At 39.7% G+C, this 12827-nt stretch overlaps 2 protein-coding genes across 2 annotated transcripts; one reads left to right on the top strand and one right to left on the bottom strand.

Moving 5' to 3' along the window:
- Positions 1–229: 229 nt before the first annotated feature.
- Positions 230–4273, bottom strand: LOC145803737 (protein FAR-RED IMPAIRED RESPONSE 1-like). Its single transcript, XM_082897071.1, has 2 exons — positions 4224–4273; positions 230–998 (listed from the first exon to the last, which is right to left on the bottom strand). The coding sequence occupies exons 1-2, from the start codon at positions 4271–4273 to the stop codon at positions 230–232; spliced, it is 819 nt and encodes a 272-aa protein (XP_082753197.1).
- Positions 4274–5564: 1291 nt separating this feature from the next.
- Positions 5565–6283, top strand: LOC145803735 (uncharacterized). Its single transcript, XM_082897070.1, has 2 exons — positions 5565–6172; positions 6259–6283. Exons 1-2 carry the CDS (start codon positions 5565–5567, stop codon positions 6281–6283), a joined length of 633 nt encoding a protein of 210 aa, XP_082753196.1.
- Positions 6284–12827: the final 6544 nt, after the last annotated feature.

Genomic DNA, 12827 nt, shown 5'->3' with positions numbered 1-12827 from the left:
CGATGCCGAGCCTCTGGGAAGACAATTTCTATGGCATTTTGCATAGATCTGCACTGGTCAGTTATTATCGTTTTTGGGGAAACATCTGACATGGAACTTAACCATTCTTTGAATAGCCAAACAAAAGTCTCCGTGTTCTCATTACTTAACAACCCACAACCGAACAAAATTGACTGTCCATGGTGATTAACTCCTACAAACGGAGCAAATGGCATGTCATATTTGTTTGTCAAATAGGTTGTGTCAAAAGAGACAACATCCCCAAATGCTTTGTAAGCCGCCTACTCCTTGCATCCGCCCAGAACAAGTTACGCATGCGACCATCTTCATCAAGGTCAATTGCCGAATAAAAGTTTGAATTTTGTTGTTGCATTTTATGAAAATAATGTGTAATTGATTCGGCATCTCCTACCCCAAGTCTCAACATTCTAGCATTGTTGATATAATTCCTTGCATCTCGTTCATCAAACGTTAATGCCTCATATCCCTCCACTTCAACAACTATGGAATAAAAATTCTTAGCCACACCAATTCCTGCTGCATCGTTAACTTCTAATCTCCTCTTCACCGGCGTTACAATCCTCTTATTCACTGCAAAATGCCGTGAGTCAGTTGCAACCAAATCATGAGTGTGCTCAAGCACAACTGTGGTTAACTTATATGTTCCATCCTTTTGTAGACTGGCTCTTACCCTTGCTTTACACTCATTTTTTGATGACAAAGATGGTTCCAAGGGATTTATTTCTGATCTTTTTGTTCTGTTCCGCGCCCTAGTACATTCAATTCCAAAGTACTTAACCTCCCTATCACATGTTAAATTTTGTGATCTATAAGCTATAGCAAATCCCGAGTGTTTGGCATATTCTGCATAAAATGCGTACACCTCTTCCTTTGAGCTAAAAGACATTCCCTTCTTAGGTTCTTCAACTTCTTCTTCAACTTCGTCAGCTTCACACTCATTAAATGAAAGACTGTTATCTTCTTCTTCAACTTCGTCACTCCCATGAAAAAATTATTGTTCGAATCAATATCCATTGTACCTTCAAAGTTAAATAGAATACAAAATTTTAGAGTAAAAACAATTATCTTACAAACAATTATCTTTATCTAATGCTATGGAATCAAATAAGGAGACACAAGATTCTATCTCAAGAAAATTATTCAAATAAAGAGACATGCAAAGTATTAAAACTATTCTTGTATTTATCATAACAATTATTCTCTAATACTATACAAGAAAATGGTACAATTTCAATATAACAGTTCAAATATGTGACCTACAGGATTTGAAAACTTTCTTATACTTCTTGAAGTAAAAGATTGATTTCAAATTATGGATATATTTTGGATGAATCTAATATATATATGCGAATATACATGTTAGATTTACTGGCATATTTCATGGCTTCTCACCTTGACTGGAGAAGTTAGCAAGCCCAACATGGAAAAGAGTTCATCTTTCAAATAGTAAGCCCGGAAAGACTGATATGATACGGAGCAGTGTGCTCCACATTGGAAGTGAATCTGATTCAGAAAGAGAACCTGAGCTGACTTATAGTGGTCACACGATAAGCTCGGCATGCCATAAACTACTCTAGTTCAGGTTCATTAACTAGAGTAGTTTAATTGCTTAGGTTCATATCGTGTGAAATTAACAACATTAATTCAGGTTCATTGGCTCAGGTCCATTAATTGTAGTTCAGGTTCATAATATGCCATAAACTACTCTAGTTCTAACTTCTAGGCCAAAAAATCTCAAAAAAAATTCTTATCGCCAAATGCCCATTTTCCTGTTTGGCTTGAGGCCTCAAAAATCTCCGAGCCACTACCCATTTCTACAGATGGCTTCCAACCTTGTAACTTGAATTTTCAAATAATTATTGAACCAAACAGAAGTTAGAACTTGAACCAACTCACTCTCAAATAATCAATATTTAATCAATGAGCACAGAGAAACAGAGAAAATGGGCATGACATATATCCGAGCCACTTAGAACTTGAACCAACTCACCAAACAGATTCAAGTCACAACCAAACGAATCTGTTTCTGTGGGCATGATATATATTTGAGTGACTTGAACTGAATCATATATATAAACGAAAAGGGAAACAAAAATACAATACAAGGAGATTCAAATGACGAGCAAAGAACTGAAAAGGGAAACAAAAATACCAGTCAAGACTCCTCTTCTTCAACTATGGACGACACAACGGCAGTAGATTCCGGCACCCACGGCAGCAACAGCAACCCAGATCGAAAATGTATAGTGCCGCTAGGTTACGAATGATACATCGCTCCTCTCACGAATGATACCAGTCAAGACTCCTCTTCTTTTTCGTTCTTTTTTTAGTGTTTTGCCGCCAAATATGATGCTTGGCTCTGATACTTCATTCAATTGAAGCACACGCTCGCAGAGGATAGAAAACCAAATTCAATCCACTGTCGAGCCACAAGATTCGAGCTACGAATCGGAATTGTACCACATTGAGGTTAATTAAGTTACATTTATAGTCTTTCAATTTTATTTATTTGGTGGAGATGATGTGTTTTGTACACTTGTACAGATTTGGCAGGAAATATGCAAATTCAATCAAAAATGGCGCGAAAGCATATTCTCTGTGCGAGAAGCGAAAAATCCGAGCCAGCCACCTCACCGCACGTGCAGCCAAGCTCTACAGCACATGCGGCCCACCACCGCTTGAGTGGCCCACCTAAGATTGTGTGCGTGAATATTTTGGGCTTTTCTATTGGGAATAAAAAGAAGAAAATGAGACTAGAGCCAAGTTCAAAAATATTGAAAGGGAAAAGGAGGCTAGGGTTTGAAGAGAGGATTGCTAAAACTTCAAAGGCAACTTTCATGGGGGCTTTTTCCCCTTCCATCCCTTCCCATCCCACTCTTCCATGAGTGGCTAGTCTTCTAATTTTAGGATTTTGATGAAACCCTAGCCATGTAAAGGGATTTTTTTCTTAAGCTTTGATAGTGAAACCGTTTGAATAAATGTATGAATGTTTTAAAAGTTTATAATTATGTTCCTTTTCATCTCTTCAAGTGTTTTACTTTCTGTGATTGTTTAATGCTTACATTAGTTTTCTGTGTTTGTGTTCAAAGTACGAGACGAGTCATGTTACGAGAGATGGGTCGTGTTGCTATCATAGTTTAGAGCAAACACTCCTGCTATTTGAGATGACTCGTGCTTGTACATTGAACACAACAATCTTCTTAATCAATGTTTCAAACTTGTAATTGTGAAAAATATTGGGCAGTTCAAACCGGAGTACAATTGATGGCCGATGTTAAGTCTTATTTATGTGGTTAGTGGTGAATTCTTTACCTTAAGATTTTCCCAAAAATTAGTATCTCAAACCCTAATTTTAATTATCAATTTAATTTCTTAATTTCATTTAATTCTCATTTAGTCATAATATCCATCAATCTTTTTATCAAAATTAATTTAGGAATTTAACAATTAAATTAGTTTAATTTTTCATTTGTCCTTGTGGATCGATACCTGAACTTACCATTATTCTAAGGAATTTGGTATAGTTTTGTGTTTATTTTTGGTGTGTTAAACGACCCATCAAATTTTGGCGTCGTTGCCGGGGACTTCTGGCGAAACTAATTAATTTAAAGTTATATTCATATTTTAATTTTTAGTTTAGGATTTTATATTTTAGTGTTGCTAAGTGTACATAGTTTTTGCAAGTAAAGCTATCACCAAAGTGCAAGCGGAGCGCAATCGAGCTTTAAAAACAAACCGCAGCACTGAAGTGCTTTAAAAAAAAAGAAGAAGTAAATACTCATAAGCAAAACACCAAAGTGCTCGGAAGAAAAAAAAGAGCTTAATTGGAGGTTGGATACAACGTCTGCACGTCAAGCACCCGCAAGACGAGTAAAGCGTTTTCATTAAACAGCAGTGAGTATTTTTCCCTTTGGTATTTTGTTTTCATAACTTAATGCATAGAGTCAAAACTTAGTGTGTGTGTGTGTGGTGTATGCACGGGCACCGTTCTTGTTGCCCTGAATTGTGGAATTCGGACCTTGAACTAGAAAGGACTCTTAGGAAATTTAGAGACTCTTCCTATGTTCCTAGGCTTGAATACCCATATCCATACTTCAAACCGATAGAGATGGCGAACCCGAATGGCCTAATTGGGCCTAACCGGACCCTTAAGGATTACTTCACACCCACTGCATATACATCACCATCCTACATTCAGTTACCAGACACCACTGCTGCTCATTATGAGATTAAGTCCAGCACCATCCTGCATTAAGTTACCAGACACCACTGCTGCTCATTATGAGATTAAGTCCAGCACCATCTAAATGCTTCCATCATTCCATGGACTAGCTCATAATGACCCTTACAAGCATCTGCATGAATTTTTGGAAATTTGCTCTACAGTGAGGATCTAGAACTTCACCAATGAGGCTTTAATATTGTGATTGTTCCCATTTTCACTGAAGGACAAAGCCAAACACTGGTTGAACTCCTTACCTGCTAATTCTATCACAAATTGGGACCAATTATAACATAAGTTTTTGAAGTACTTTCCCATTAGTAAGACCAACCAACTCAGGCAAGCCATCACCAATTTTGCTCAAATTGATGGAGAACAATTTCATAAAACATGGGAAAGACTTTGTGACCTTCTCCAACAGTGTCCCCACCACCAAATGCCTGAATGAAAACTTGTTCAGACCTTTTACTATGGCTTAATTAAGCCTCATCGCCAAAAGGTGGATTCTTCTCGTGGTGGAACATTCATGTCCAAAAATGATGCCGAGGTATGGCAACTATTTGAGAGATTAAGTGATAATTCCCTTCACCATGCTTCTGCAGCTTGGCAAGTCCAGTAGCCGGTAGTTGGAGCCCCGAAAACCAGAGGTATTTATGAGATCGGGCAAAACCTAGAGTTAACCCAACAAGTAAAGGCATTGTCTCACAAGATGGACCAACTATTAGTTTCAGGACATGCCCCTACACAGCTAGATCAGCCTCAATTTCACAAGGCATGTGCTATTTGTGCGAGCCCTGCTCATGACTTGAGTGAGTGTCGTTCGGCATCACAATTTCCGGAATTAGTCCAAGAGCATGTGAATGTGGCTCAAGGATTCTCCAACTCGGGTAATGACCCATACTCCAACATATATAATCCGAGATAGAGAAATCACCTTAATTTTTCGTGGAGACCTTCTTCACAAGGCACTTCTTATAATCCTTCACCACCAAGGCAGAATTTTAATAATTTTGCCAACCAATCTTCTTACCGACCACCACAACCTTACCAGTAACCACAACCCCCGTTTGTTCCTCAAGGCAACTCGGCCTTTGAGACTCAGGTGCTGGAAGTTCTATCAGAACTTAAGGGGTTAGAACCAGTAGTTCACTTCCATACTCACTCTATTACCAAGCTAGAGGCCTAACTAGGTTAAATGGCTAATAACATGAATATGAGAGAGGAGGAAAAATTACCGAGTCAGACTGTGGCCAACCCTAAGGGTCAATATGGGACAGAGGGGTCGGGTGGAAATGGAAAGCTCCATGAGTAGGTGCAAGCGATGATCACTTTGAGAAGTGGGAGAGAGTTAAAGCCTCGGCTAGTTACGTCTAAAGCAACTAGGGCTAAGAAGGGTGACCATGGTGGTAAACCCAATGAGAGCAAGGGCGAGAGAGAAACACACAAGGGGGATAATTTAGTCCCTAATACTTCACATGAGTCTAAAGCACTTTATGTGCCTAAGGCACCCTTTCTCCAATGCCTTGATACACCGTCCCGTTTCAATAAGAAGGTGGCATCCATGGAAGCGATGATGGAGGTATTTAAACAAGTTAAAATCAACCTCCCCTTGTTGGAGGTGATTAAGCAAGTACCTTACTATGCTAAATTTTTAAAGGACCTTTATACGCAGAAGCGTAAATCTAGGACGCACGTGTCCCAAAAGGTTGTACTTATGGAGCAAGTAAGCTCCATTTTATTGAATGACACACTCCCTAAGCTTAAAGACCCAGGTGCCCCAACTATTGCATGCATCATAGGGGATCATTTAATTGATAGGGCCTTGTTAGATTTAGGGGCTAATGTCAATTTGTTGTCGTACTCTGCGTACAAAGAATTTGAGCTTGCCGAGTTAAAACCCACTATTGTTACTCTTCAGTTGGCTGACCAGTCTCTCAAAGTGTCACGTGGCATGATTGAGGATGTGCTAGTAAAGGTCGATAGGTTTTATTTTCCTGTTGACTTTTTGGTTTTAGATATGGAACAGGTAGCCAGCTCTAGGAAACAAATTCCAATGATCTTTGACTGACCTTTCTTGGCTACGGCCAATGCATACATAAATTGTCATACCGGGGTTATGGATGTTTCATTTGAAAATATGCAAGTAAAACTCAATGTTTTCCAAGCATCCCAACAACCCCATGGAAAAGAGGAGTGTTTATTTGTGGATGTTGTCGATGGGATTATGGAGGAGGCTTTACTCTCCATTCTTGTAGAGGACCCTCTAGATAACGGGTCGATTGAGGAGGTGAATGGCTGCCACGACCCAAACCCGTCCCTATGGGTTTAGCACCGTAACCGGCCAGTAATCTGAGATTACCGAAGGCCTGCTTAACAGTAAAACAGTAATATAGAGTACAGGGGCTGGCGGAAGCCAAAACAGTAAATGAAAGATGTCTAATGAGCTGTGACGGTCTGTATGCAAAAAGACTTTTAAACATATACACATTCAAAGTATAACAGTATGTACATACATCATATATAGGCATACATGTTAGGGACCAAATCCCTGCCACAATAGTACAGTACAGGTACACATATCAGTCTATACAGTGTTACAAAACCAGATACAAAAGGGGGAAATCTAAAACACCCCAAAGCAGCCTTAGCTTGGCAGCATTTGGAATCTCAAGGTGAGGCACGATGGTTGGCTTGACAAAACAAGAACTAATCCGACGCTCCTAACTCCGGTCCGGTGCCTGAACACCTACATGTATATATATATATATATAAACAGTAAGCTAAAGCCCAGTGAATAACATATGCGTAAAGAGGTTAAGAATGAATGTCCTTTCAGTATTGAAAATAGTCATTTAAACAGTATATCAGTCATTCAGTTTGTAGCTCATATTTCATGCCATAACAGTCATTCAGAAACTATAATAGTCATATGTGGTACATCCAATAGCAAAACAGTACAGTAGGTCTTAACAGACCGAGTAGTCAATGATGGCCATCATATCAGTAAACAGTAGTGGTTCCAAACATGGGAACCGATGGAGATCTCTGTAACAGTAGCAGTAACAGTTCAGTAACAGTATATTGCTATGGATGCCACGAATACAGTTCACAAATAGGATAAACATTCATTCAGTAAACAATGTCATTTCATAAAGCAGTACAGTCATTTGTTCAGAAAATAATCTCAATTGAACATATCTTTACAACATTGTTACTCATAGAGTTCTGGGCTACAGATAAGCTAGAGCGTCTCCGGATGCCAACCCTACACAGTTACAAAGTGAACACACACTAAGCTACACAGTTGGGAAAGTAATAACTTAATTACTAATTTGCCTCGGTGTGGTTCTACATCAATATCCTCATTAAGATGCCTTAAACTAGGTCTAGGAATGCCTAGGATGGAATGAGGATGCAAAGATGCACTTTAAAAACATTTTTCAGAATTTTCAGAAAACAGAGGTCCCTCTCGAGAGTGGGTTTCCCCACTCGAGCGGACATGCAAACAAAAGGCTCCGCTCGAGCGTAAACTTTCTCGCTCGAGCGGACTGTAAAAGTACTGGATGTGTAAAAATCACGCTCGATGGGTGCTCGACACCCGCTCGAGCGTGTGACACAAGTCCTCGCTCGAGTGTGAAAAACCCCGCTCGAGCAGACTGTAAACACAACAAAAGTGTTGGATACACGAATTTCCCGCTCGAGCGCCACTTACCCCGCTCGAGCGGGAGTCCAAAATCTGGAATTTCCAGATTTGAACCTCAAGCTCAAAATCAAGTTTCAATATACCAAATTCGATCCTTTTGGGCTAATTTTCTGGAAAACACTTTAAAACTCATAATATAACATGATTCAAAGCTCAATTTGTAAAATCAAGGCCCAAAGGTGAGTTAATTAAACACAATTTCAACAATAATTCAAGAACATACTTCAAATGTAACATGCATGTGTTCAATCAAATCCAAAGCTTCACTTACTTGCTCAAATGAGCTCAATTGCCTCAAAAACAAGATGAATTCATGGACTAAGCTCGAGATATGAACATGCATGTGGAATTTCATGAAGAACAACCTCAAAATGCAAGACCATGCACATGCATGCATGGATTAAGCCTTTATTCAACAATCTACAACCAATTTATGATCTTAAGCTCCTATTTAACATGAACCATGCAACAATTAACTTGAATTCACAAACAAGAAGGTAAATTTCCTACCTTAGGTCTTGAATGCAAGATATGGGAACTTAATTATGCAAATTATCCTTCAATTCCTATAATTTCCAAGCAAAACCTCCAAGTTGAACTCAATTTCTCTCACTCTCTCACTCTAGTCGATTTTAGCTCTCAAAGTGGCTGAGGAAAAGGGTGCTCAAACAATGTAAGGATGAGAAGAGGAGTGGTCTAACCCACTAAGTGGCAAAGTTGTAAATAAGGCAAACTCTTGTAATTTATCAATATTTAATCAAATTTAATCATACCAAATTACAATTCAATTAAATATACCATAAAATCATATAAATCTTAATTAGTACAAAATATCAATCAATTTCAGATTCGGCCGCCGATAAGGCCTTCAATTTGCAGTTTAAAGCATAAAACATGAACAGATAATTTAACAGTCAACAGATAAAATTGCATTCAAACTAGTACAATCAATCAATCAATTTAGTAATTCAGTTAAGCAGTCAATTAACATGCTTAATCATAGATTAGCACTAATCAGTAGTGTTATCAGTAAACAGTGGTGGGGGTTGTCACAACGGCTTACTTAATTCTTTTTCTAAACCGGATTTTCCTACGTAGAAAACCCAGTTTGAGTCCCTTCCTCCTCTGTCTAGAGAGCCTGCCATACCATCCATAGTCACACCACCTACACTTGAGTTGAAGCCACTCCCTGCCACACTCAAGTATGCATTTTTAGGGCCAAATGATACTTTACCTGTCATCTTTGCATCTGACTTAACTGCAGTGCAAGAAAGTCAATTAATAAGTTTTCTTGTAGCACATCGGAGTGCTATAGAGTGGTCGATGGCTGATTTGAGAGGGATAGATCCCTCTGTGTGAATCCATTATATACATCTAGAGGAGGACACCAAACCTTTTCGTGAAATGCAACGGAGGCTTAATCCCAATATGAAAGAGGTAGTGAAAAATAAGGTGTTAAAATTGTTGGATGTAGGTATTATATACCCCATATCGGATAGTAAGTGGGTGAATCCCACATAAGTAGTGCCCAAGAAATCGGGCATCATTGTTGTTGAGAACGAGAGAGGAGAGTTAGTCCTCACACGAACCACTACTGGGTGGCGAGTGTGCATTGATTATAGGAGACTGAATTCCATGACTAGGCAGGATCATTTTTCCTTATCTTTTATTGATCAGATCCTAGAGCGGTTAGTAGTGCAGAGCTACTATTGTTTCTTTGATGGCTATTCTGGTTACAATCAAGTTCTTGTATATCTGGATGACCAGAAAAAGACTATCTTCACATGTCCTTTTGGCACTTTTGCCTATCGCCGAATGACTTTTGGGCTTTGCAATACACCAGCAACCTTTCAACGGTGCATGATGGCTATCTTCTCTAACATGGTGGAGAAATTCTTAGAGGTCTTCATGGATGACTTCTCGTGTTTGGGCTGTCTTTTAAGGAATGTCTTCAGAACTTAACTAAAGTCCTTATTCATTGTGTGGAGACAAACCTGATTTTGAGTTAGGAAAAGAGCCATTTCATGGTTCGTGAGGGTATAGTATTGGGACACATTGTGTCCCTTCGACGCATAGAGGTAGACAAAGCTAAGGTTGACCTCATTGCAGGCCTTCCTCTACCCACTTCTGTGCATTAAGTTCAATCTTTCTTAGGGCATGCAGGTTTTTACCGTAGGTTCATCAAATACCTTAGTAAAATTCACGTCCTTTATGCAGTTTACTCACTAAGGACGCACCTTTTATCTTTAATGAAGCATGTTTGAAAGTCTTTGAAACACTAAGATAGGCCCTTATTACTGCCCCAATTATGAAATTACAGGATTGGTCGTTTCCTTTTGAGATCACGTGTTATGCATCTGATTATGCCCTCGACGCCGTCTTGGGCCAAAGGGTGAATAAAGTGCGCCATGTTATATCCTATGCTAGTCGTACTTTTTATGATGCTCAATTAAACTACACTACCACTGAGAAAGAGTTACTAGTTGTTGTGTTTGCACTTGATAAGTTCCGGTCCTGCCTCCTAGGGTCTAAAGTCATTGTGTTCACTGATCATGCCACTTTGTGGTACTTATTGTCCAAAAAAGAGACCAAACCTAGGTTGATTAGGTGGATTCTATTCCTTCAGAAGTTTGACCTAGAAATCCAGGACAAGAAGAGATCCGAGAATGTAATTGCAGATCATCTCTTCCGAATCTTTATTGAGCACACGAGTGATCCCTTAGCCTTGCAGGACTCGTTTCCTGACGAGCAACTTCTTACGATATCACACGTGAGCCTCTCATGGTTTGCTCACATAGTGAATTACTTGGCGGTTGGTCAAATTCTGAAAACTTGGCCTAAGCAAACAAAGATCGATTTTTCTCACGAGGCAAGCACTATTTCTGGGAAGTCCCGGAATTGTTCAAGTATTGTCCGAATCAAGTGATTTAACATTGTGTGCTAAGAGTGAAACCCATAGCGTTCTCACCTTTTGTCACTCTCATGCGTGTGGCGGCCATTTCAGTGGGCAGAAAACGGTCGCCAAGGTTTTACAATGTAGGTTTTACTGACCCCCTATCTTCAAAGATGCCCATAACTTCTGTAGAGCTTGTAAGCGTTGTCAACTCATGGGCTCTATGTCACGATGAGATATGATGCCAATGACCCTTATTTTGATTATTGAGATTTTTGATGTTTACGGCGTCGACTTCATGGGTCCATTTGTACCATCTTTTGGATTTGAATACATTTTGGTGGCTGTGGACTATATCTCTAAGTGGGTTGAGGAAGTGGCCACTAGAACGAATGACCACAAAGTTGTGGTTAAATTCCTTCATGAAACCATTTTTTGTCATTTTGGGTTCCCACGTGCCATAATTAGTGACGATGACAAACATTTTTACAACCGATTCTTCGAGGCATTGGTGCCTAAGTACATGATCACTCACAAAGTTGACATTTCCTATCATCCCCAAACTAGTGGTCAAGTAGAGGTTTCTAATAGGGAGGTTAAATATATTCTCGAGAAAACCGTGAGTCCCGATAGGAAATATTGGTCCACTAGGTTGGTTTATGCACTTTGGGCCTATCGCATTGCATATAAGACACCCATCGGGATGTCCCTATATAGTATTGTGTTCGGGAAACCATGCCATCTCCTTGTTGAGTTAGAACACTGGGCTTTGTGGGCCGTTAAGAAGTTCAATTTTGATATGGCTTAAGCCGGTGGCCATCGAAAACTCCAACTTAATGAGTTAGAGGAGCTTCGCAATGATGCATATGAGAGCTCTAAAATTTACAAGGCTAGGACTAAGGCATTTCATGATAAACATATTTCCCGTAAGTCTTTCGAGCCTCACCAAAAAGTGTGGCTATTCAATGCCAAATTGCAGTTATTCCTGGGTAAACTCCGATCTCAGTGGGATAGCCCATATGAGGTTCTTGAAGTCTTTCCACATGAGGTGGTTGAGATTAAAAATCCATAAGATGGTACAACCTTCAAGGTCAAAAGCCAAAGATTGAAACATTTTGTGGATGGTATTGAAAAAAGGGAGATGATTGAGGTTGTCCACTTGACGGACCCAATATATCTTCCATAGTAATTGCTTTAAGTCTAGAAGACTTTAAATCCTCTAAAGGTGTAATTTTTTTGGTGTTTGCCTTGTCTGAACGGCATCTGACGATTTGGTATAGCCATCTAACTATGTTTGTAGTGAGTTCCTAGGAGACCAACTTATACGGTGAAAATTAGAGTTCAAATGGCAAAGCCTAGAACTTAAAGGTTTGGAATTTTTGAGACTAAAGTCTGATTTAAATACCCAGGGGTGTGGAGATTGTTTCAAAACCACCCCGGCTTGAACTCATGGTAGCCCCATAAGTCGAGTTAGCTTTATGTGCCTCGATTCTAGATACCGAATCAACCTAGGTTGTCACCCTATTGGAGAATAGGGAAAGTTACAAATATTGTTAGGCAGAAAAGTAGTACCCGTGGTTTTCGCGTGAAGATTATACCTTTGTTAAGCATTCTGATATTTACAAAGTGCTATATTTTATTTCAAATGTGAAGTGAAGGTAGAAATGGTTTCAATTTTTATTTGGGTTGTTATTGGGTTCATTAAAAAATAATTAAATTGCAGCAGACCGCGCGTGCGGCCCACATGGGCGCATGAGCGGAGAAGGTCTAGGGCACACTAACAGCCTAAGCCCAAGAACACACTGCGCGCTACTGGAGCGGCCCAAAATTCAGTGCTCGTGTGGCCCAAATGGGCGCATGAGCGGTCCGTTCCAAAAAAAAAAAAAACAATGGGCGCTCGAGCGAATGGCCAGGTCGCACAAACGACCCAAGCCCAAAAGTATTCTGCGCAAGCGCCAATGGAGCGGCCCATAATTCACCACATGTGC

Source organism: Camellia sinensis, chromosome 12 (genome assembly GCF_055761805.1).
Source record: "Camellia sinensis isolate YWXY chromosome 12, ASM5576180v1, whole genome shotgun sequence".
In the NCBI taxonomy this organism is placed as follows: Eukaryota; Viridiplantae; Streptophyta; class Magnoliopsida; order Ericales; family Theaceae; genus Camellia; species Camellia sinensis.
The sequence above is the reverse complement of the archived record's forward strand: the minus strand, read 5'-3'. Positions and strand labels throughout refer to the sequence as shown.

What these genes read in the sequence shown, in the direction of transcription:
- LOC145803737 (XM_082897071.1), bottom strand. Translation starts at nt 4,273, where the DNA reads ATGCAGGATGGTGCTGGACTTAATCTCATAATGAGCAGCAGTGGTGTC. An exon ending in ATGAGCAGCAGTGGTGTCTG is followed by an intron (nt 999 to 4,223) that starts GTAACTGAATGT and finishes TTTTCATGGGAG; the next exon opens with TGACGAAGTTGAAGAAGAAG.
- LOC145803735 (XM_082897070.1), top strand. Translation starts at nt 5,565, where the DNA reads ATGATCACTTTGAGAAGTGGGAGAGAGTTAAAGCCTCGGCTAGTTACG. An exon ending in ACTCTTCAGTTGGCTGACCA is followed by an intron (nt 6,173 to 6,258) that starts GTCTCTCAAAGT and finishes TTTTGGTTTTAG; the next exon opens with ATATGGAACAGGTAGCCAGC.